The 25812-nt window shown below is 46.2% G+C and overlaps 1 protein-coding gene across 2 annotated transcripts in view; it reads left to right on the top strand.

The window, feature by feature from the left end:
* The first annotated feature begins 1102 nt into the window (after positions 1 to 1102).
* SH3GL1 (SH3 domain containing GRB2 like 1, endophilin A2) overlaps positions 1103 to 25812 on the top strand; it is an 81209-nt gene continuing 56499 nt past the window's right edge. For both annotated transcript variants that reach the window (XM_070944615.1, XM_070944608.1), the window contains exon 1: positions 1103 to 2076. In XM_070944615.1, coding sequence (XP_070800716.1) covers positions 2032 to 2076 — 45 coding nt within the window. In that variant the 5' untranslated portion in view covers positions 1103 to 2031. The remainder of the gene's footprint in view (positions 2077 to 25812) is intronic.

Here is a 25812-nt window from a genome sequence, read left to right as displayed (position 1 = left end):
ACACGTTAATGGCTTCTTTCTTGAACTTTTGCATGGCATTCTCAAGCAAATGTTTTTTACGTAAGGCAAATAAAACTTTCATTCCAAAAAACTGCTCATCGTATTTTTTTTTGCAAAGAATCACGCAGCTTACACATGATAATGTGAAGATCACATGCAAGAATTTTCTTGCTTTCCAGCTTCAATAGGGTGTCTTGCATTATTGACATGAAGAAGTGCGTGAAATATAAATACAATTCTGAAATTGTTGGTTCATCGTCCTTTGCGAGTTCATTTTCCTGATCCGAAATAAGGTTCCAGATAACCTTATGGCACTCATCAGATCCAAGAGAAATAAAATACGATTTTAGAGGTATCCAGTTTAAAAGAAGTCTTTCGACCGCTTTAAACAAACTTAACCAACGTGTTGGAACATGGCGCAAAACTTCATGGAATTCTGACTCGGAAAACTTAGGTACCATTTCATCATAAAGCTTTTGAATAAAAAAAAATGTCCACTATTTTGTGAAAAAAAATAGTGAACATAATGTGAAAAAAGCGGACTGTCTGCTCAAATAGTGGACACCTGGCAACCAAGATTGAACTACAGCTCCCATCATCCACGCTCAGGAATGGGCGGGCTTAGCCTTCCCCCATGGAACAGAGGTCTTCAAACTTGGCAGCTTTAAAGACTTGTGGACTTCAACTCCCAGAATAGCTGGCTGGAGAATTCTGGGAGTTGAAGTCCACAAGTCTTAAAGCGGCCAAGTTTGAAGACCTCTGTTCCATGGAAGCTGTAGTGAAACACGTGGCTGGGCGGACTTACCAGTACAAGTACCAAGCCAGCCTCGTGGGTTCAGAGGGCTAGGGGGCGCTGTGGCTCTTTCCTTAATGTTCTCTCCTGGCGCGAAGGGACGGAAATAATATATACGCGAACGCTCTAGCGTTCATTTATCTATGGTGGAAAGCGTGGAACCGGGTCTTCTTTTTTTTTTTTCCCCTCCACCCCCCCTCCCTCCTCCCGCTCTGGCGTTTTTTTAAATGGAATCCCTCCGCCGAGGGGGGGAAATAAGAGCGTGTTCGCGCAGGCGCAGTGAGCGTCGGAAATGAGCCATCGGTCCGTGTGACATCCTGAGGGGCGAGGGGAGCGAGCGGGGCTGAGCTCGGAGCTCCGCGGGAGCCGAGGGGCGTCGTTCGTCTCCCTCCTTCCCTTTTCCGCCCCCCCCCCCGTCCGTTGGTCGGTCTGCTCTGGGACTACTTTGTGTGTCTCTCCGCCCTCCCTCCTTCCCTCCTCCTCCTCCTCCTCGCTCCTGCTCTCCTCCTGCTTTTTTTTCTCCTTCCCTCTCTTCGGTTGCTCCTTCCCGGAGAATAGAAGAAGGAAAAGGGACGACTCCCTCCCTCCCTCCCACCCCTTTGCCCCAAACATCATTTTAAGCCTTTAAACCGGCTCTGGGGCAACTCTGCTTCTCCTTTAGCCTCGTTGAGGACTAGTCTCTTGAACAGCCTCCTCAAAACGCCAACCTGCTTTTGGGGGTGGGGGTGGGGGCAGTGGCTGCTTTTCTCAGCCTCTTAAAACAGCCCTCCGCAGGCGGGACAGACTCTTTTCTGTCTTTGGCAAAGCCCCATTCCTGGTTTCTCTATGAATTGGGTGCTTGTTTTTGGCTTTTAAATTGGGGTTTTTTTGGGGGGGGTGGGCTGCTTTGCCCTTATTGGCCTGGAGCAGGGAGAACTGGGTCCCTGACTCATTGGGGAAGGGGCTGCTTTAGTCTAATCCAGACCCCCAACTTCTTTTTTTGGGATTAGGGGCTCCCCAAGTCTGGAGCATCTTTTCCGGGAGGCCAGGATCTCCCTGACCCCCTTGCCTGGCTGCTGACCCCCTTCATGCTAGAACTGGGACCTTCCTGCCCCCCAATTTTGTAAACCACCCCCTGATCTCACAAAGCTGCTTCTGCTCCCCCCATCGCCTTAAACCCCCCCCATTCCCAAAGTGGGGGTCCTGAGTGGCAGCTTCCTTGAGACGGACTCGGGCAAACGTCCATCATCCTCCTCATCATGTCTGTGGCAGGGTTGAAGAAGCAATTCTACAAAGCCAGCCAGGTGAGAAAACAAAACAGCAATCCGGATTGCCAGATGTGGTGGCTCAGATTGCCAGATGTGGCGGCTCTTCCTTCCTTCCTTCAAAAAATCCCAAAACTCAACTCTTTTATTTCTTCCTCCTCCTGATTGTTGGACCGTGACTTTACTTTTTTTCCAAACTCTGGTTGCAGGGATATATGGGGGGGAAAAAAAATCCGGTCTTGGGATGGGCCGCCGGGATCCAAAGCTCTGTTGTTGTTCGGGGTTTGTTTGTTTTTTGCAAAAAGAAGATAATAGTTTGACGTGCGGGGACAGGAAGGAACAATTTGGGCAGCTGTGGGGTTTTGTGTGTGTGCGTGTGCGGTGGTCTTTTGTGTAGCTTCTGTGGGGGTGGGTGGGTGCAGGAAGGATGTGTGGTGAAAGTTATACTTGGTGTGAAATGTGTCTTGAATTCCTCCCCCCCCCCAAAAAAATTCCTGAGCTGCCTCCGTGCAGCTTTCAAACAGGTTTGTAAATACACCTGTAACCTGTTTCATCCCAGAGAATGTTGGGCGATTTGTGACACTAATAGTTTACCTGGCGGTCGAAAAATTCAAATTTTTCCATGGTTGCTGTGTAAAGATTGCCAAGGAGCTGTTTTGGCAGAGAGAAAGAGGGAGACTGGGGTTTCTTTCGTGAAGCAGCTGAATTATTATTTGGGAACATTTCCATGCACTGGAACAAGCGAAGGGAAAAACAATTACTTTTGTCGAAATGTGTGCCAAAACTAAGTGGTGAACTCTTAAATGGCTCTTTTGAGACAGGTTTTCTAAGAATTGGGGCGGTATTAGGAATAGGCCAAAGTTCCATTGCGATGGATTTATTTGTTTATAATCCCATAACTTTATTTTATAATAATAATAATAACAACTATTATTTTGACAAATAACTCAGCAAATGTCCCTAATTTAGTTTGGACTAAAAAGTCCCAACACACTTTCCTCTTGATATTTTCACCACAACTACAACTCTTTGGAGTGGGGTGGGGTGGGGTGGGCTGAGAGAGAGAGGGATTGGCTCAAACTTACCCAGCTGGTTTTCATTTCTAACTTTGCACTAGAACTCTCCGTCTCCTGGCGATAGGCCCAAAATCACCCAGCCGCCTTTCATATCTAAGGCGGGGTTAGAACTCACAATCTCTTAATGATTGGTCCAAAGTCACCCAACTGGTTTTCAAGCATTTAGTAGGACTAGAACTCCCAGATTCCTGGTGATTGATCAAAAGTTACCCAGCCGGCTTTCGTGCCTAAGACGGGACTAGAACTCCCAGTCTCCTGGTTATTGGCCCAAAGTCACCCAGCCAGTTTTCATGCATAAGGTAGAACTAGAACTCCCAGTCTTCTGGTGATTGACCGAAAATCACCCAGTCAGCTTTCGTGCCTAAGGTGGGACTAGAACTCCCAGTCTCCTGGTTATTGGCCCAAAGTCACCAAGCCAGTTTTCATGCCTAAGGCGGGACTATAACTCCCAATCTCCTGGTGATTGGCCCAAAGTCACCATTCTAGCTGCCCTAAGACAGGACGTAGAATTCATCGTCTCCTGGTGATTGGCACAGTCACCCAGCCATCTTTCATGCTTGAAACAGGACTAGAACTCCCTGTCTCCTGGTGTTTGGCCCAAAATCACCCAGCCACTTTTTATGTCTAAGGCGAAACGTGAACTCACGGTCTCCCACTTTCTAGCCTGGTGCCTTACGCACTAGAGCAAACTCTAGTTCTCATCTGGATCGTAAATGTAGCCCTTCATTATTTTGGGGAAGGATTATGGAGATGAAAACACAAATAGAAAGTCGGTGTGATGTCCGAGGCATCCATCTTTATTGTATTCGTAGCGATCACTTTGAGCTATCCAAAGTTTCTTCTGGCTTGGTAGGAAAAAACTACCAAGAGAGATATGTGTAATTTATTTTCTAGCCAATGAATATTTTGATAGTGGACCTGGCCGATAGCGAGTAGGAAAATGTTGCGTGGCAACCATTTTGTGAGTGCACCCACTACGTGCTCCTCCCCTCCCTCTGACACGAACAGATCCTTTCTTCGCACCCTGCCATTCCTGAGCAGGCTAGAAAAACTCCATTTGCTGCTTTTGGTCTTCCCAAGGATGCAAAGCCTACCATTTTGTCTGAAAAAGGGCCCGTGCAATGCAAACTTGTTTTTAATCGCGTAAGTGCCGAGTGCTGCAAAGGCCTTTGAAGCTTCTCTGCAAGACACCTTAGTAATCCTTTCGTCAGCCCTGCCAGGAAGATTGCTATAATTATTTCTACATTGAAAATTGGGAAAGAGAGAGAGAGAGTGTGAGAAAGAGAAGGAGAGAGAGGGAGAGAAAGACAAGGAGAGGGGGAGAAGGAGAAGGGAGAGAGAGGGGGATAGGAGATGGCGAGGGGGGAGAGAAAGAGAAGGAGAGAAGGAGAAGAGAGAGGGAGAGGAGGGGGGATGGTGAGAGAGAGAGGGAGAGAAAGACGGAGAGGAGATGGTGAGAGAGAGAGAGACGGAGAGAGGGAGAGGAGGAGACGGGAGAGGGAGGGAGGGAGAGGAAAGAGAGGGATAGGATATGGCGAGAGGGGGGAGAGAAATACAGGGAGAGCAGGAGCTGGAGAGAGGAAAAGAAAGACAAGGAGAGCGAGAAAGGGGGGAGAGAGAAGGAGAGAGGAAGAAGGAGAGAGGGAAAGAAAGAGGGAGAGAAGACGGGAGAGGAGGAGATGGAGAGAGAGAGGGAAAGGAGAGAAGAAGAGGGAGAAAAAGAGGAAGGAAGAGAAGGAAAGAAAGACAGGGAGAGAAGGGGAGAGGGAGAGGGAGAGGGAGAAGGAGAGAGCGAGGGAGAGGAAAAAAGACAGGGAGAGGAAGATCCGGAGAGAGAGGAAGAGAAAGACAGAAGGAGAGAGAGAAAGGGGGGAGAGAGGAGAGAGGAAGAAGAGAGGGAGAGAAAGCGGGAGAGGAGGAGATGGAGAGAGAGGGGGAATGATAGAGGGAAAGGAGAGAAGAAGAGGGGGAGAGAAAGAGAGAGGGAGAGGGAAAGAAAGACAGGGAGAGAAGGGGAGAGGGAGAGGGAGAGGGAGAAGGAGAGAGCGAGGGAGAGGAAAAAAGACAGGGAGAGGAGGATCCGGAGAGAGCGGAAGAGAAAGACAGAAGGAGAGAGAGAAAGGGGGGAGAGAGGAGAGAGGAAGAAGAGAGGGAGAGAAAGCGGGAGAGGAGGAGATGGAGAGAGAGGGGGAATGATAGAGGGAAAGGAGAGAAGAAGAGGGGGAGAGAAAGAGAGAGGGAGAGGGAAAGAAAGACAGGGAGAGGTGAGGGGAGAGAGAGAGAGAAAAGGGGGGGGGAGAGAGAGAAGGGGAAAGAGAGAAGAAGAGCGCAAAAGTGATCCAATGGAGGTTTGGGCCTGTGTTTTCAGGATGGCCGGTACAGAAAAGGGCTATTTTGAAAGAAAAAAAAAATCCCAGAAATATTCCCGCCCCTCCTGTTGTTGGTGTTTTGTGCATAGACATGTAGAAGCCTCTCTGCCACCTGCAAATATGACAATTCCACATCGCAATTGCCACAGCCATGAACTTCCGCTTTCCAGAGGAAAAATTAGCCAAGAGGTGAGCCGTCCCACCGGAGATTGCAGATGTGGGACTTACGAACGAGCATTGGGGTGTGTAGTCCTTGTTCCAGACACTCACACTTTTAAACTATTTCTTTCTGCCCTATTCTCCTCAGAAACCTCCCCCCCCTTTTTTTTTTGGCAAGTAAACCGTTTTAGCCATCTTTGCAAATCCATTTCTGCAAATATCTAAACTTCCTCAAAGTGTTGCTCAACTTTTGACAGCTTTTAAGATGGGTGACCTTCAATTCCCAGAATCCTCTAGCCAGCATTCTGGGAGTTGAAGTCCACAGATGCTGAGTGGAGAATTCTGGGAATTGACAAATGCTGGCTGGGCAATTCTGAGAGTTGAAGTCTACACATGCTGAGAGTAGAATTCTGGGAATTGAAGTCCATGAATGTGGGAATTGAAGTCCATAGGTGCTGAGTGGAGAATTCTGGGAATTGAAGTCCATGAATGTGGGAATTGAAGTCCACAGGTGCTGAGTAGAGAATTCTGGGAATTGAAGCCCATGAATTTGGGAATTGAAGTCCACAGGTGCTGAGTGGAGAATTCTGGGAATTGAAGTCCACAAATACTGGCTGGACAATTCTGAGAGTTGAAGTCCATGAATGTGGGACTTGAAGTCCACAGGTGCCAGCTGGGCAATTCTGGGACGTGAAGTCCACCCACCATAAACTTGCCAAGGTTGAAAACTATTGACTGTGGCACAACACTCTTTAAAAAATGAATCATTGGCACAAATGATGCCAAATCTTTGCGAAGGCAGCATAAAATGTTGGATTGGTTGCAGACTAGCCATGGTAGGTTGAGATTCTCTGTAGCTACAGTGGATTTGAACCCAGGGCTCACTGCTGCAAGTCTGCCATACTGCATTCTCTCTGTGGCTCCAGAGGAAGAGTCCTTTACATAGAACACGGTGCTGTAATTTTTTCTGTCGTCTTCTGCCTCCATCCTCTGTCCAAATTATTCCAAAGCGACGGAGAGGAGAGGAGAAGGAAAAGCTTATTCTGCAAGAGGCTGGACCGTGCCAAAAATGCACGCCTTGCATATACAACATGAGTCATTATTCCTAATTCTAGGAATATCACCAAAAAGCCAAAGGGATGTTTTTTCTCAATTCTTTACACAACTGCTTGCAGCAACTGTTGCTGTGCGTGCAGATCTGCCATATTTGCACCCCCAAATAGGGATGTTGAAAAAAGGTCCAGGGACAGGTCTCCTCCTCCTCCTCCTCCTCCTCCTCCTCCTCCTCCTCCTCCTCCTCCTCTCCATAAACCCCACTCCATTCTACCAATGATGATGTTACCAGGAATAGCATAGCATAGCATAGCATAGCATAGCATAGCATAGCATAGCATAGCATAGCATAGCATAGCCCAGAATAAAACAGAATAGAGCCGGAAGGGAACTAAGAGCCTTGGTAGTACAGTGGTCTAAGGCACCCTGTTATTAAGCTGGTTATTAAGACCAGCTGCCTGCAATTACTGCAGGTTCGAATCTCGCCAAGGCTCAAGGTTGACTCAGCCTTCCATCCTTTCCAAGGTAGGTAAATTGAGGACCCAGATTGTGGGGGCAATAAGCTGACTTTGTATAAAATATACAAAAGGATGAAGGCTATTGCTTAACGCATTGTAAGCCGCCCGGAGTCTCCGGAGAAGGGCGGCATATAAATCAAAATTAAAAAAAAAAAAGAGGTCATCTAGTCCAACCCCCTGCTCAAGCAGGAGAACCTATACCATTTCAGGCAAGCGACTGTCTAGTCTCTTCCTAAAAATCTCCAGTGATGGAGCATGAAACGTCTGGCGGAAAAGAACCAAGCTCACAGAGCACCAAGGACCTTACAGACCTTTTCTTCCTCCTCCTCCTCCTCCTCCTCCTCCTCCTCCTCCTCCTCCTCCACAAACCCCTTTCCCTTCCGGCACTGATGATGTTACCTAGTTGGGTCATGAAATGTCAGCAGGAAAAGAACCAAGCTCAGAGAGCACCAAGGACCTCACAGTCTTCCTCCTTCTCCTCCTCCTCCTCTTCCTCATACGGGTAGTCCTCTCAACTTACAACTATTTGTTTAACGACCGATCGAAGTTGCGACAGAACTGAAAAAAAGTGACTTGCAACCGATTCTCGCCCTTTCTTTCTTTCTTTCCTTCTTTCTTTCTTTCCTTCTTTCTTTCTTTCTTTCTTTCTTTCTTTCTTTCTTTCTTTCTTTCTTTCTTTCTTTCTTTCTTTCTTTCTTTCTTTCTTTCGACTTATATGCCGCCCTATCTCCACAGGACTCAGGGCGGCTCAGAACAATAAACAAAGCAAACAGACCGTTAAGAACAAAGTCCACGATAAAATTGACAAAAATCCAATAAAACCCCATTAAGTCCTGTTAAAAAACCCCATCAGTCTAGGGCGGCTAGATGAAATAGCCACGTTTTCTAGCCCACGGCGGAAGGAGCGAAGGTCGGGGGCCACCCGGAACTCCAGAGGGAGTTGATTCCAATGGGTGAGTGCGCCCACAGAGAAAGCTCTCTCCCTGGGGGTCGCCGGCCGACATTGTCTGGCCGACGGCACCCTGAGTAGGCCCTCCCTGTGAGAGTGCACCGGGCGATGGGAAGCTGTTGCTGGCTGCAGATGGTCCGCCAAATATCCCGGGCCTAAGCCATGTACCACTTTACCACTGTTACAGCATCTCCACGCTCAAAATTTAGGCCCTTGGCATGTACCGGCATGTATTTATGACGGTTGCGGCATCCCGGGGGTCATGTGATGGTCTCCTGCTGGTCTCCAACAAGCAAAGTCAATTGGGGGGGAGCCAGATTTATTTAATGACCCCGTGACTCGCTTTACGTCCGCAGTGATAACCCGTGGGGCAAAACGGTCGTAAAAAAACGGGCTTGACTCGCTTAACAAACTGCCTGGCTCAGCGGTGGAAATTCCGGTTCCACTTGCGCTTGTAAGTCGAGGATCTCCTGGATATAAGCGGCTCTGGGCCGAACTAAGTCGGTCAGCCTTTCTTCTGTTGCTGTCTTGTCTCTCTTAAATTCGTTTTCTTCCGCGTCTCTGGGGAAGGAGGCTCCTTCCGGCAGGCGGCTCTGTTTAGCGTCCAGATCGATAGGCTGGCTCTCCCGAGTCTTCAATTATTCAGCGGAGGGAGGGGGGGAAGTTTCCACAGGCGATGACAACAACACACACTTTCAGGTGCCAGAGGGGTGTTGATCTGTGTCTCTATTTGCAGTGGAAACCTCCATCGTTGATTCCTCCATAGTTACTACCTCCATAATAGTGTAGTAACTGTGTTCTAAATCTGCCTTTGTTCCTAGGGGTTGGCACCAAGCTCGGCAGCTAAACTGGTCTCTGGAAGAGTTCAAAAAAGGAGGGGCACCTTACACATTTATTTATTTTTGTTTAGTTATTTGTGTCTTGCCTTTGTTGTTTTTACAAATAACTCAAGGTGCCAGACATATCCAACACAATTTCCTACTCCTGTTTTCCCGGCAATAACAACAAGCCTGTGAGGTGGGTTGGGTTGAGAGAGAGTGGGACTGGCCCAAAGTTACCTAGCTGGCTTTCATGTGTAAGGTGGAACTAGAATTCACCCTCTCCTGGTGATTGGCCCAAAGTCACCCAGCTGGTTTTCCGGTCTAAAGTGGGACTAGAACTCCCAGTCTCTTGACGATTGGCCCAAAGTCACCCAGCTGGCTTTCATGTGTAAGGTGGGACTAGAATTCACCCTCTCCTGGTAATTGGCCCAAAGTCACCCAGCCAACTTTCATGGCTAGGGGAGGACTAGAACTCACCGTCTCCTGGTGATTGGCCCAAAGTCACCCAACCGCTTTCATGCATATTCGGGATTAGAACTCCCAGTCTCCTGGTGATTCACCCAAAGACACCTAACTGGCTTTCGTGCCTAAGGCAGAACTAGAACTCACTGTCCCCTGGTGATTGGCCGAAAGTCACCCTACCACTTTCATGCATATTCGGGACTAGAACTCCCAGTCTCCTGGTGATTCACCCAAAGACACCCAACCGGCTTTTGTGCCTAAGGCAGGACTAGAACTCACTGTCCCCTGGTGATTGGCCGAAAGTCACCCAACCACTTTCATGCATATTCGGGACTAGAACTCCCAGTCTCCTGGTGATTCACCCAAAGTCACCCAACCGGCTTTCGTGCCTAAGGCAGGACTGGAACTCACCCACTCCTGGTGACTGATCCAAAGGCACCTAGCTGTCTTTCATGCATAAGGTGGGACTAGAACTCCCAGTCTCCTAGTGATTGGCCCAAAGTCACCCAACTGACTTTGATGCCTAAGATGGGACTAGAATTCACCATCTCCTGATGATTGGCACAGTCACCCAGCCAGCTTTCATGCTTAAGACAGGACTAGAATTTACTTTCTCCTGGGGAATTGGCAAAAAGTCTACCCAGCTGGCTTTCATTCCTTCGGTGGTACTAGAACTCCCAGTCTCTCTGTTTTCTAGCCTGATGCCTTAACCACGATTAGACCAAATTTGCTCTCTTATACTGGAACTAAATGTCCATGCCAGCTTGCCAGCATTTTAAAGGTTGAAAGACAAATCCTGGGCAATACTTTGAAAATCCAGCACAATTTAAGCCTACATGGCTTTAGAGACCTTTTTTTGTTCCCCCTGGCTTTCCTAAATCTCCCTTTTTCCTTGAAATTGTCTGAAGAGGCTCCCCAGTGTGGATTAATGGATTAATTCCTCGCCCGATTAGCATCGCCTCTCGCTTCCTGCGAATCTGCTCCCCGCTGCGTTGTATCCTGTCCCTGGCTTTTGAATGTGTTTTAAGAAACACGCCACTTAGAAGAGGGATTTAGTTATCTGCTTAACTGCTTTTTATTATCAGCTTTTATTGTGGCTCTAGGAGTTGTTTTTGTCTCTGTGTATGTGTGTGTACTGTCAGGAGACTCCCAGCAAACAGCGACTGAATAAGTTTAATAAATTAGAAACAAGTTTGACCGTTGTGTTTTACAGCGTTTTGGTAAAACGATTGCCGCCGTCCTTTATTTTTTTAAGTATAATTCTTATTCCAAAGTTTTAAGAGCGCTAAGGAGGAACGAATGTTATTCCTGACTTTTTTTAATTGTTTCCCCCTGAATTAGAAAAAAGGAGAAAAAAGATAGAAATAGGCAGAGAAAGAAAACAGAACAAAGCACCAAAAAGAGAGAGAGAATGATATAAGGAGGTAGCTTCCAATAGTCTTCACAGCAGTTATATGTTCAGTTATATTTAATATTATAAACTTATTTTAAACACATTCGTTGTTTAATGACAGCTCTTTTTTTCTCTCTCTATTTCTCTTATTCTCTCATTCTTCCTCATTCTTTCATTCTCTTTCTCATTCTTTCATTCTCTGTCTCTCATTCTTCCTCATTCTTTCATTCTCTTTCTCTCTCATTCTTCCTCATTCTTTTATACTCTTTCTGTCTCTCATTCTCCCTTCTTCATTCTTTCTTATTTTCTCTCTTTCTCCCTCATTCTCTCCCTTTCTCTCATTCTCTTTCGTTCTCTCACTCTCTCTCATTCTCTTTCTTCCATTCTCTTTATCATTCTGTCTCTCTCTCATTCTTTCTCTCTCTCATATTCTTTCTCTCTCCCATTCTCTTTTTTATTCTTTCTCATTCTCTCTCTCATTCTTTCTCCCTCTCTTATTCTCTGACTCTCATTTTACCTCTCATTCTCTTTCTCCCCCCTCTCTTTCTCTTTCTCTTTCTCTCAATCTTTCTCTTTCTCTCAATCTTTCTCATTTCTCTCTGTCATTCTCACTCTCATTCTCTTGTTCTCTCCCTCCCTCCCTTCCTCCCTCCCTCTTTCCTCCTAATTCTTCTATTTTCTTTTTTTTGGGGGGGTGGGGTGGAAAAAATCTTTCTCTTTCTACTCTCCTAATCCTTTTCAGAGCCTAGGAGCCCACACCTCGCCCGATAACAATCTCAATTCAATCTCCAGGGGAGCACCGTCCACATCGAAGGCAGTGCCAGGGCTTCAGATAGAGTTTCCAACCCTCCGCGCGAGACCCCGCGCGCTCCCTTCCTCTGCACACAGGGCTTTCCTCCTATTTTTTTTTTCTTCTTCTTTGAAAACTTTCTGGGGGAGGCAGGGGGGTGCTCTGTCCTTCCTCTTCGGTTGCAGGTTTGTTTGATCACCGTCTGAACCAAGGCAGAAAGGGGAGTGTCCTTGTCTCTTAAAACGATATTCTTGGGCTGGAGCAAAACTTCTCGTCCACGTGGCAAGGGTAAAGTCTGCTGGCCTCTTTGCTGGTTTCTCTTCCTTTGCATACAAAAACTAGATTTTCCTATATGCTTCGATCTACGGGGAGGACTTTTACCCCATGACTGGGTGCAACGTTCCACTTTCTTGCCTTAATTCCTCGGAGTGTGTATCTCTGAATTCTTTCCACACTACCTAATGTGCCTTTGGGTTGTTGTTGGTTTTTTTTTTTTGCACAGCTAATCCTTAGCTCAGAGTTAAAGCCATGGAGACCCAGCTTGGTTTAGAAGCTAAGGCACCAAAACCAGGAGAACGGAGAGTTCTAGTCCCACTTTAGGCATGAAAACCAGCTGGGTGACTTTGGGAGATGGAGAATTCTAGCCCTACTTAGGAATGTAAACTGGCTGGGTGACTTTGTGTCAATCACCCAGAGATGGAGAGTTCTAGTCCCATCTTGGGCATGAAAGCCAGCTGGGTGACTGGGCCAATCACCAGGAGATGGAGAATTCTAGTCCCGCCTTAGGCATGAAAGTCGGCTGGGTGACTTTGGGCCAAGCACCAGGAAACTGTGAGTTCTAGTCCCGCCTTAGGCATGAAATCTGGCTGGGTGACTTTGGGCCAATCACCAGGAGACGGGGAGTTGTAGTCTCACTTTAGGCATGAAAGCCGGCTGGGTGACATTTGTACCAATGACACGGAGATGGTGAGTTCTAGTCCTGCTTAGGAATGTAAGCTGGCTGGGTGACTTTGTGTCAGTCACCTGGAGATGGTGAATTCTAGTCCTGCTTAGGCATGTAAGCCAACTGGGCAACTTTGGGCCAAGCAACAGGAGACAGTGAGTTCTAGTCCCATTTTAGGCATGAAAGCCAGCTGGGTGACTTTTTGCCAATCACCAAGAGAGGGTGAGTTCTAATCCTACCTTAGGTGTGAAAGCCAGCTGGGTGACTTTGGACCAGTCGCTCTCTCTCTCAGCCCAACCCACCTCAAAGAGTTGTTGTTATGAGGAAAATAGGAAGGAGTAGTAGATATGCTTGCCAACTTTGGTTATTTTTAAAAATAATGAAGGCGGGATAAAAATAGAAATAATAATGGTTTAGAACACGGTTGTCCAATCTTTTGGCTTGCCTGGGCCACAATGAGTGAAGTGATGTTGTCTTGGGCCGCCTATAAAATGCAGAATAAAGTTAATGTGTTTAATTAACCAACTTCATATTTTTTTATAACTTGAAGGGCTGCATTACTAGCTGTCCAGGCCTTTGCGTGGCCCATGGGTTAGACATGACCGATTTAGACACTGTATTGTTTGCAGCCCCACCGAGCGGCGGGGTGGCCTAAAGGTGAAAATGCTGGCCTCACGCTCGAGAGGTTGAGAGTTCAATCCCGGGCAGCGAGAAATGTTTCTCTCTCAGGACTCAAAAGAGAAAAATCTCTGCTGTGAACTCTGCATAGGCGTCAGGAAGGGCATCCAGCCGGTAAACGCTCAGCTCCATTCAGTCGCTCCAATTCCACCCCAATCAAAAGGGATTACAGAGTCGTAAAAAGAAAAAAAAAGGGGGGGTTGTAGCCCACCCTCGGGTCAATGCGTTCCCATTGGCCAAGGCCCCTTCTGAACAAGTGTCCTTTTGAGACAGTTCCCAAGGTGCGTTTAGTCGTGGGAAAGGAAGCGGGTCGCTTAAAATCGAAGCCTCGCAGAGCTGAGCCCAGAGGTGGCAAACGAGGGGCGAGTTTTCCATTAGAAGCTTAACAGTGGCTTATGCAGCGACGGTGCGAAGACAAACACGGCGTTGTGCGGCAGGAAAACCAGATGTGCTCTTGTGTTTGTGTCATCAGGAAATCCCAAATGACGGGGGGGGGGCGACGGGGGGAGTTCTCGGCATCAAAACAAAAATTGCATTTCATTTTAATGCCAACCCTGGAAACATTCGGGGCAGCCGTCGGATTGCTGTGGTGCCCTTAAAGGGATGACTTAATCTGGTTTAATCTCCTGAAAATCTGGGAGCTTACGCTTGTCTTAAGTGGGTGGTCTTTTCTGGTTTGACATCAGCTCTTTTCGGGATAGGTGCTAGACTTGCAATTCCTTCCCTGTTAAATTATCTCCCGCACCTTTGATAAATCTACCCAAGTTCATTCTCCTACACGTGGGGCTGAAGGTGACAATCCATCCTGCGGGTTGCCGATTGGAATTTAGCCCTCATTTCTTTGGGAAATTTATAAGCGAGAAGAGACTTCTGTTCGGGTATATAAACGAGCTCCAGAATGGTTGCGTTCCTGCTTTTTTTTTTTTTATTTGATTTATATGCCGTCCTTCTCCGGAGACTCAGGGCGGCCTACAATGCGTTAAGCAATAGCCTTCATACTTTTGTATATTTTATACAAAGTCAGCTTATTGCCCCCACAAACTGGGTCCTCATTTTACCCACCTTAGAAAGGATGGAAGGCTGAGTCAACCTTGAGCCTGGTGAGATTCGAACCTGCAGTAATTGCAGGCAGCTGGTCTTAATAACAGGGTGCTTTAGACCACTGTACTACCAAGGCTTTTTAATATATGCAGGTAGTCCTTGATTTACAACCATTCATTTAGTGACCGTTCCAAGTTACAACGGCCCTGGAAAATTGGACTTGGGTCCGTTTTTCACACTTAACGACCGTTGCCGCGTTCCCCGCAGTCACGGGGTCAAAATTCACACATTTGGCAACTGGCATGTATTTAGGACGGTTGCGTTGTCCCCCGGGATCACGTGATCCTCTTTTGCGACCTCCTGACAAGCCAGGTCAATGGGGGAAGCCAGATTCACTTAACAGCCATGGGACTTCGTAACAATCAGGGGATCCGCTTAACAATAGTGGCTAGGAAGGTCGTAAAATGGGGCAAAAAACCTCACTTCACAACTGTCTCGCAAATTAGCAAGGCAAATTTTGGGCTCCAATGTAGTCGTAAGTTGAGGACTGCCTGTAATGAGCTCCAGAATCCTTATGCTCCTACTTTTTAAACATATTTATATGAATATATATGTATTTTTTTAAAAAAGGTAAAGTTTCCCTGTCAGTTATTGGACTCTAGGTGCTCATCTAGGTTTCTTGGCCGAAGGAGCCAGTGTGGTCCAGAGACAATTGCCGTGGTCATGTGGTCAGCATGGCTATATGCTAAAGGCACACAGACAGCTGTTATCTTCCCATCAAGGTGGTACCTATTAATCTACTCGCATTTACATGCTTTTGAACTGTAGGTGGACAGGAGCTGAAGCAAGGAACGGGAACTCACCCCATTGTGCAAAGCTTGGGTCTCAAACCTCGGCTGTCAGGACAAGCTGAGCATCTTTAACCACTGAGCCATTGCACCTCCTATATCTTTCTTTCTTTCTTTATTTGATATGTATACAATATATAAAATGTATATATAAATATATACATATTATATAGTTTATTTAGATCTATCTGTCTATCTATCTATCTATCTATCTATCTATCTATCTATCTATCTATCTCATCTACAGAGTAGAATAACAGTGTTGGAAGGGAGCTTAGAGGTCTTCTAGTCCAACCCCCTGCTTAGGCAGGAAACCCTACACCACTTCTGACAAATGGTTATCCAACCTCTTCTTTGAAACTTCCAATGTTGGAACATTCACAACTTCCGGTGGCAAGCAGTTCCACTGGTTAATTGTTCTCAGGGTGGATTTGATTTAAATCGAGTTGATTTAAATCACAGTTTAAATCATGATTTAAATCACTAGTAAAAAGGCTTGATTTAAATCAACTCGATTTAAATCATAATATTTAAAGAGCAACTGTCATCTCTGCTACTCCTTTGACCCACTGTTGACTCACCGATAGTCCCAGGGTTGCAGAATATACAGCCTCATGCTACATAACTAAGCTCCATTTCATGCTGAATAAACTAAATCATTTATGTATCTTAAATAGAAAACTATCTTACGATAGATTTTTATCTATCGTAAAATAGTTACGATTTATCGTAACTATTTTACGATAGATTTAAAAAGTTTTTTTATTAAAATAAATTCGATAAAAATCAAAAAAATCTGATTTAAATCAAAAAAATCCGATTTAAATAAAAAAAATCTGATTTTTTTTATTTTTTTTTAAAAATCATTGATTTTTATCCACTCTGATTGTTCTGTCAGGAAATTTCTCCTTAGTTCTAAGTTGCTTCTCTCCTTGATTAGTTTCCACCCATTGCTTCTTGTCCTGCCCTCAGGTGCTTTGGAGAATAGCTTGACTCCCTGTTCTCTGTGGCAACCCCTGAGATATTGGAAGACTGCTATCATGTCTCCCCTAGTCCTTCTTTTCATTAAACTAGACATACCCAATTCCTGCAACCGTTCTTCGTATGTTTTAGCCTCCAGTCCCCTCATCCTCTTTGTTGCTCTTCTCTGCACTCTTTCTAGAGTCTCCACATCTTTTTTACATCGTGGTGATCAAAACTGGATGCAGGATTCCAAGTGTGGCCTTACCAAGGCATTATAAAGCGGTATTTAACACTTCCCATGATCTTATTTCTACCCGTCTTGTTTATGCAGCCTAAGGATTGTGTTGGCTTTTTTGGCTGCTGCCGCACACGGCTGGCTCATATTTTAAACGGTTGTCCACTAGGACTCCGAAATCCCTCTCACACAAACGCACATGTTTTCATTGTCGCATCTTTTGATGCCCGTCATGGCTTCCTGGTTTAATTTTGGTTATTTAGCGAAGAAGGCAAAATTAATACCACGTCAGTTCTGCCTCCCACTTTCCTCTGGATTAGCTTTGATATTATATCATTGCTCTCAACAGTTTGCCATCTGCAGTTCCTCTTTCCTGCAACTCCCAAGTCCTCAGCTATTTTCGTCTTTTGAGTCTGATTCATAACAAAGGCTATCACAACTCACCCCTATAATTTAAATTGCGCCTTAATTGCAGAGATATTATAACCCAAGCTCAACCTCTGTTTCCAACCCTGGTGGTATTATTCGGGGGGGGCGGCGTCTTACAAATGATCTTACAGGATTGTGTGTTGTATTTTTAATCTTGTTTTTAAAGGATTTTAGCTGCCCGGAGTCACGTATCTGAGATGAGCTTCCTATTCAGTTGACTAAATAAATAAATAGATTTTGTATTGGGGGAATTCAGAGTGTTTGAATAGGATTTGAATAGGAAGAGCCTTGGTGGCGCAGCAAACTAAAGTGCTGTTAAGTAGCACCGGCTGCCTGCAATTACTGCAAGTTCGAATCTCACCAGGCTCAAGGTTGACTCATCCTTCCATCCTTCCGAGGTAGGTAAAATGAGGACCCGGTTTGTGGGGGCAATAAGCTGACTTTGTATAAAAAATAGAACACCGCTTGGGGGGCCCCCGAAAGCCCTACTAAGCAGGTATATACAAAAGTATGAAGGCTATTGCTTAACGCATTGTAAGCCGTCCTGAGTCTCCGGAGAAGGGCGGCATATAAATCGAACTAATAAATGAATAAATAAATTTGGGGCATATATTATGACACTGTAGGATTGTAATAACCAAGAAAAAGTTAGTGGATTGTAATAACCAAGAAAAATTCAGGTAGTCCTCGACTTACGACCACAATGGAGCCCCAAAATTGATGTTGCTAAGTGAGAAACTTGTTAAGTGAGTTTTGCCCCATTTTACAACTTTCCTTGTCGCCTTTGTTAACGGAATCGCTGCAGTTGTTAAATTAGTCACACGGTTGTTAAGTGAATCTGGCTTCCCCATTGAGTTGGCTTCTCAGAAGCTCGCAAAAGCAGATCACGTGGCCCCCACGGACACCGCAACCGTCGTAAGTGTGAGTCAGTTGTCAAGCATCCGAATGTCGACCATGTGACCATGGGGATGTTGCAAGGGTCGTAAGTGTCGAAAACTGGCCCTAAGTCTGGTCCGTGGTAACGTCGAGCGGTCACTAAATGAACTGTCGTAAATCGAGGACTTACCCGTAGAGGGACAAATTATTTGGTTTATAACTTAGATCTCGGTACCTTTAGTTCAGAGACGTACAGGTAGTCCTCGACTTACAACAGTTCATTTAGTGACTTTCAAAGTTACAACGGCACTCCAAAAAAGTGACTTAGGATCGTTTTTCACACTTACGACCTTTGTCTGGAATGCTTGAGCAGGGGGTTGGACTAGAAGACCTCCAAGGTCCCTTCCAACACTGTTAACCTGCCCGGTGTTAATCTTGGTGTGAAGATTTATTGCCTTGATCCCTCCTTCCAGCTTGACTTTGGTGCTGTGTGAGCTCCCTGGTTTCTTGCAAATTTCAACAGTGAGGGAGACCCCCCCCACCCTCCAGACCTGGGACCCCAGACCTCAGATCAATCAATCAGAATAGAGTTAGAAAGGAACCTCAGAGATCTGCTAGTCCATCCCCCTACTCAAGCAGGAGACCCTATACCAGAGGTGAAATGTAAAATTTGTTACTACTGGTTCTGTGGGCGTGGCTTGGGGGGTGTAATGTGACTGGGTAGGCGTGGCCAACTTCTTTTTTTTTTTTAAACTTTTCAAAGCATTTTTTCTAATGCTTTGAAAAGCCTCTGCCAATCAGGCAACTCAGCTGGGATCGTCAGAGACTTTTCAAAGCATTTTTTTTACCGCCTCTTCGGCCAAGAGGTTGCAGAAAAAAATGCTTTGAAGAGCCTCTGACGATCCCAGCTGAGCTGCGCGATCATCAGAGGCTTTTTTTTTTTTAACTTTTAAAAGCATTTTTTCGTCGGAAGAGGTGGTAGAAAAATGCTTTTAAAAGTGAAAAAAAAAAAGCCTCTGATGATCGTACGGCTCAGCTGGGCATGCGCGGGGGTGTGTGTGCAGGGATTTTTGCTACCAGTTCTCCGAACCGCCCGCCTCCATCGCTACTGGATCGGGCGATCCGGTCCGTACCAGGAGCATTTCACCCCTGCCTTATACCAATGATGGCTAACCTTTTTGGCACTGAGTCCCCAAATCACGCACGCACAAATGTGTGCGCACATGTGGACACACCCATAATGCAATGAACGCATGACCCCCCCATGTGCCCCACCCCGCGCATGTGTGTGCAATCCCCCCATGTGCACCCCGCCCCCATGCCCAAATGTGCACCCCGCCCCCGCACATATCTGTGCATCTCCCGCATGCGCCCTGCTCCCTGGGCATGCACGGCAGAGACCCGAAAATGAGCTGGCCAGCGGGAGACGCGCACGCATGTGCAGCAGCTTGCGTGCCCGCAGAGAGGACTCTGCGTGCCACAGGTTCGCCATCATGGCCCTATACCAGAGGTGGGCAACTATGGCCCTTTTATGACTTGTGGACTTCAGTTCCCAGAATTCCTGAGCTAACATGGCTGGCTCAGGAATTCTGGGAGTTGAAGTCCACAAGTCATAAAAGGGCCATAGTTGCCCACCCCGGGCCTATACCATTTCAGACAAGTAGCTGTCCAGTCTCTTCTTCAAAACCTCCACTGATGAAGCACCCACAACTCCTGGTGGCAAGCTGTTCCACTGATTAATTGTCCTCCCTGTTAGGAAATTTCTCCTTAATTCCAGGTTTCTTCTCTCCTTGATGAGTTTCCATCCGTTCTTTCTTGTCCTGCCTTCAGTTGCTTTGGAGAATAGCTTGACCCTCCCCTCCTCTTCGTGGAAGATGGCCGTTGGCTTTAGGCTCCGGCCGACAGATGCTTCCCATCCGTCATCCCGTGGCCCTTCCCTGGCCCCCGTGCAGAATCTAATTTGCTAATTTTGCTTCTGCTGCCTGGATTTGATTTGATTTGAAGAGTGGGCCGCCGTTGGAGCAGATGGCTCCCAATTGTTTACTTGCCGTGCTCCTCCTCCTCCTCCTCCTCCTCCTCCTCCTCCTCCTCCTCCTTTCCATGTGAATCTCAGCTTTGCTAGGGGTGGGTGCGTGTACGCGCAAAGAAACGGATGAACGAAACCATCTGTCCTTTCTTATCTGCTGGAAACGTCTGATCACCGGTTTGGAAAACGAGGATGGTTGGAGAAGAGACCTACATTTTGGATTCCCTACCCCCTCCCTTTAACTCCGGAAAATTAAAGGGGGCTGGGTGGGGGGGAGCTACGTTCCCCAGCTTTACAAAGGGTTTGCAGATTTTTGGGGCTCAGACCGTGGAGGAAGCGGTCACCTGCTAGCCATGTCCAGCAGAGTTTTGAGACAGCGAGAAAAGGGGGTAGGTGGGGAGAGAGTCCCCTTCTTTGACTTCCCAGGGTTGGAAACAGAGGTGGTATTCAGCCGGTTCAGGCGAATCGGTAGCGGAAATCTGAAATTGCGGTGGGCCCACCTCTGCTCTATATCATCCTATTTAGGAATGTTTTTGAGGCCCGGCGCATACACGGAAGGCGTGTACCCTAGCAAAGCACATGCATGGAAGGCCGGTCATATGTGTGGAAGGCTGGCACGCGCATGTAATGAGCGTGCGCGCGCAGCGAACCAATAACAACATAATATGAACCCCACTGCTGGTTGGAAAGTTGAGGGGTAGGTGTATAGGTTGTATAATGAATGTGCAACTTTGGGCAGAAGCCCCAATGGAGAGAAATTGGCAGGGCTCCCCCCCCCCTGCCAGATCAGCAGGTGATCCTCGACGTATGACCGCAATCGAACCCAAAATTCCCATGGCTAAACAAGACACTTGTGTTAAGTGAGCTTAGCTCCGTTTGACGACCTTCGTTAAGGGAATCGATGCAGTTGTTAAGCTAGTAATACGGTTGTTAAATGAATCGGGCTTCCTTGTTGATTTTGCTTGTCCCATGACCACTCCCCTCCCCCCCGGGGACACTGTAACCATCATACATGTGAGAACCAGTTGCCGAGCATTTCAATTTTGATCACGTTACCGTGTGTGCAGGCTCGCGACGGACGTTCATGTGAAAAGTGGTTATACGTCCCTTTTTTTCCCGGTGCCATTGTATCTTCGAACGGTCACGAAATGAACGGTGTAAGTCGAGGACTAGCGGTATTTGCAGCAATGCCAGAATGTTGCATTTCGGAAATGTTGCACACTGTAGAGGAAGCAGTGGCAGAGAATCTCGTGTCGGTGTCAAGAGAGGGGTCAGCCCAGAATCCCTACGTAGCCACAAGCGAACTAAACCTAATCTCCCTTGAACTCCATTGACCCGTTTCTAATTCCTAGCGGGAGCCAATGGTGAATTGAGACAAATGTCATCAATAAATCAGTTTAATTGGAGCTTCACATGTGGACCTGAACTTTCGCTCCTGGCAACACTCGTCCAGCCGGTCAGCCTCCGAACCGATTTGTTGGTCTTCTGTTGAATTAAACCAGAGTTTCTTCTGGTTGCCAAGATTGAGGAAAATTGGCCTGGACAAGGTCTATCTCTTTAGAACCCCTTAGGTTTATCTACAATAGCTCAAATTCTTCCTGGACCAGAGGTGTCAAACTGGATTTCTTCGACGGCTGAATCATCATTGTAGTTCTCCGCGGGCCGGGGGCGACGGTGAGAAGGGGTAGGGGGTGGGGAGACAGGATGAATGCATGCAGCCCCCCATGCCCTGTTTTTTTCGCCTGGATGGCTTCCTGCAGCACACTGCCAGCCAAAAATGGGCTGTGAGGGGGCTTTGTGCAGCTCCCCCGCAGCCCATTTTCAGCCTCCACGGCCTCCTGCAGCACTCTGGTGGCGAAAATGGGCTGTGAGGGGCCTCACGCAGCTCCCCCACAGCCCATTTTCAGCCTCCACGGCCTCCTGCAGCACTCTGGTGGCGAAAATGGGCTGTGAGGGGCCTCGCGCAGCTCCCCCACAGCCCATTTTCAGCCTCCACGGCTTCCTGCAGTGCTCTGGTGGCTGAAGGGGGCCATGTGGGCCCCCCCCCCATGCCCCGTTTTGGCCAGCAGAGGCACCACAGGCTGGACCTTTGATATTTCCAGACCGGCTCCATAGGCCAAATTTAAGCACCTGTGGACTGTGTGCCTTGAGTTTGACACCCCTGTCCTAGACACTTCATTTGGTTGCACCTGGTACAGACCATCCTTAACTTTCACTGGTCACTTAGCGAACGTTCAAAGTTACGACAGAGGTACCTTGTGGCTACTTATAACTTGGGTTTGAAGTTCTCATGGTCTCACTCACACACACTTTTCTGTTACTTATGGTGGCATTTACACCCGTATGCAGCGTCCCCTGGTCACATGACCCAGTGAATCTGGCTTCCCGTTGACTTCGCTTGTGAGAAGGTCGCAAAAGGGGATCACGTGACAACCCCCCCGGGACACTACGACCGTCGTTGTAAATATGAGCCAGTTGCCAAGCGTCTTGAATTTTGATTACGTGACCCCCGGGGACGCTGCAACGGTCCTAAGTGTGAAAACGGGTCCCACATCGCTTTTTTTTCAGTGCCGTTGTAACTTCAAATGGTTGTAAGTCGAGGATTGCCTGTGCTTTATTTTGGACTTGTTGACCGAACGTAACCAATGGATCTAGGCACCAGAAAGCTTTCTGAAAGGAAAGGTGGCTGGCTCCCATTTCTGAATTTTAATCTAGCAATAAGGAAAAAAAAAACATTTCATGCACCGTCCCAAATTCCTGAGCAATTGCTTGGTTAAGCAACAATATTTTAAGTTAACAAACCGGTCGGTTAGGCTTTTGGTTCTTGCAAAGCCTTGTTAGAAAACAGGGTACCAAGTCCACGTCGAAGAGTGGATTGCAAAAAACCCCACATCCTTTTATTCAGTTGTAAAGATTAGGGCCAGCCACCTTGCTGTGTGAAATTCCAACTTCATCTCTCTCCTTTAAAGCATGCGCAGCTCTTTTTCCTTTTCCCTCCCTGCCGCCTTTCCTCTATTCACGTTGCCAGAATGAAACTAACAGGCAAAGGGATTGGCAAGAACAGGAAAGCAGATTGCTTTCAATAGGTCCAACGGTGAGGATAACTCACCCGATTTTATTTATTTATTTTATTTATTAGTTCAATTTATATGCTGCCCTTCTCCGGAGACTCAGGGTGGCTTACAATGCGTTAAGCAATAGTCTTCATACTTTTGAATATACCTGCTTAGTAGGGCTTTTGCCCCCCCCAAGCGGTGTTCTTTTTTATACAAAGTCAGTTTATTGCCCCCACAATCTGGGTCCTCATTTTACCTACCTTTGAAAGGATGGAAGTCTGAGTCAACCTTGAGCCTGGTGAGATTCAAACTTACAGTAATTGTAGGCAGCTGGTGCTATTTAACAGCACTTTAGTCTGCTGCGCCACCAAGGCTCTTTTTAACCGTATTTTAAAACGAACTGTTTGTAGGAAGAACAAAATTGGGGCGTTGTGGAAAAGAACAGCTACAAGCGGCTGTTTACAAACACCAGAAACACGAAACGGGTTTTTCTAGCTTTGTGTAACTGCAATCCGCTTGGCAGTTGTGTCTTTGCTGCAATTTTCTTACCCTTCTATATAATATTACAGGAAGTGGAAGCTTTGCATTGCTGGAGTTTGTCATAATCTTTGTTTACATCTTGGTCCAGAATTATCGTGTTTCCCCGAAAATAAGACCAGGATTTAACATTAATTGTTGCTCCAAAAGACGCATTAGGGCTTATTTTCTGGTTAGGTCTTATTTTCTGAGAAATATGGTACTAAATGCATCCGTCTGGTTGACAATCTTAACTGGGGCTTATTTTGGGGGTAGGGCTTATATTATGAGCATACTGAAAATTCATGCTAGGGCTTATTTTCCGCTTGGGTCTTATTTTTGGGAAAATACGGTAATTGTTTTTTGTGGTATCTGGAGGCAGCTGAGATGTTTAAATACTTTCGGAGAAGGTGGCTCCTTTGCTACAAAGATCTCTGATCACATTTTTTTATTTTTATTTTATTTTTGCATGGGCTTTTGCAATTGGTTTACTTTTAAAAAAAAACAGTTACGCAATGGCCCAGATTTCCGTCCCCTTCTTCCTGGAGTCTGTTTGAAGTATTGATGAAAGAGAGGATAGGGAGGGTGGGGGAGAGAGATTTCCTTATCAAATAAACCAGATCTGATTAAAAAAACAACACAGATAAGTAAGATCCCTTGCAAGAGGGGCAATGGATTGTAATGGAGTGAAGCAATTAGAACTTGGATTAAAGTTCTGAGAAAATCAGATTTCAAGGGCCAGTGGTGGGTTTAGATTTGGACTCTGCCCTAATCCCTAACTTAGTTTTGTTTTCATTTAGTGCAGCATTTCTCAATCTCAGAAACTTTGTTTACTTTTTATTTTTTATCTATTGAAAAAATTTATACTGCCGCCTACTTGCCCATGGAGACTCGAAGACGGCTTACAAAGACATAATAGAATAGAATAGAATTCTTTATTGGCCAAGTGTGATTGGACGCACAAGGAATTTGTCCTCGGTACATATGCTCTCAGTGTACATAAAAGAAAAATACATTCACCAAGAATCATAAGATACAACACTTAGTGAGGCCTGGTAGCTCAGCAGACTAAAAGCATTGTGATTAACACCAGCTGTCTGCAATTACTGGAGGTTCGAATCTCGCCAAGGCTCAAGGTTGACTCAGCCTTCCATCCTTTCTAAGGTAGGTGAAATGAGGACCCAGTTTGTGGGGGCAATAAGATGACTTTGTATAAACATACAAAAGGATGAAGGCTATTGCTTAACGCATTGTAAGCCGCCCTGAGTCTCCGGAGAAGGGCGGCATATAAATCAATTTAAAAAAAAAAAAAAAGTGATACCATGTTTCCTCGAAAATAAGACCTGGTCTTATATTTTTTTGAACCCTGAAATAAGCGCTTGGCCTTATTTTTGGGGAGGTCTTATTATTTTGGGGTTCGTGGAGCAAGACAGAGCTCCTCTTGCCGTCTTACCTGATTTCCAACTCTGTCACCCTAACCAGAGGAAATGGCGGGGACTGGCTGTGCATGTGTTTAAATATTTTCGGGGAGGGGTTATTTTCGGGAAAACACGATAATCATAGGATACTCGCTCCCACAGAGAGGGCCTTCTCAGGGTGCCGTCGGCCAGACAATGTCGGCTGGCGACCCCCAGGGGGAGAGCCTTCTCTGTGGTGGCACCAGCCCTCTGGAACAATCTACCCCCAGAGATACGAGTGATCCCCGACCTCCGGACTTTTCGTCGGGCCCTTAAAACCTACCTCTTTCAGTTAGTCAGGCTGTCCTGATTTTATGATGGGTTTTTAAAATTTGAAATTGGTTTTAAATTGAAATGTTTTAAATTATGGGCCAAATTATTTAATTATTTTAAATCTATTTTAACTTTTGTATATAAAGTGTTTTACTTGGCTGTTCACCGCCCTGAGTCCGAAAGGAGAAGGGCGGTATAGAAATTTGAAAAAGAAAATAAATAAATAAATAAGCAATCAAATCATACTAGGAAACTAAATAAAACAATATGAATCGTAAAGAAACAAGCAACAAGGTTATAGTCATAAGTGGGAGGAGATCGGTAATAGGAAGGATGAGAAGGATAATAGTAATACAGTTGTAGTAAATACTGTATTTTTCAGACTATAAGACGCACCTAAATTTAGAAGAGGAAAACAACAAAAAAAGTTTTTGGCCTCCACGTGCCCCTTTTTCAGCCCTTTTTTCAGCCCGTTTTCGAGGCTTTCTTCAGCCCGTTTTTGGGGTGTTTTTCAGCCTGCTTTGGGGACTTTTTTCAACCTGTTTTGGGGACTTTTTTCAGCCCGTTTTGAGGCTTTTTTGGCCCGATTTTGAGGCTTTTTTCAGGTCGATTTCGAGGCTTTTTTCAGCCTGTTTTGGGGACTTTTTTCAGCCCGTTTTTGAGGCTTTTTTCAGCCTGTTTTGGGGACTTTTTTCAGCCCGTTTTCGAGGCTTTTTTCAGCCTGTTTTCGGGGCATTTTTCAGCCCGTTTTGAGGACTTTGTTCAGCCTGTTTTGGGGACTTTTTTCAGCCCGTTTTGAGGCTTTTTTGGCCCATTTTCGAGGCTTTTTTCAGGCCGATTTTGA

The sequence above is a fragment of the Pituophis catenifer genome, unplaced genomic scaffold (genome assembly GCF_029215685.1).
Source record: "Pituophis catenifer annectens isolate HBS135680 unplaced genomic scaffold, rPitCat1.0.hap2 SCAF_1, whole genome shotgun sequence".
Lineage (NCBI taxonomy): Eukaryota > Metazoa > Chordata > Lepidosauria > Squamata > Colubridae > Pituophis > Pituophis catenifer.
This window is presented reverse-complemented; position numbering and strand designations above follow the sequence as displayed.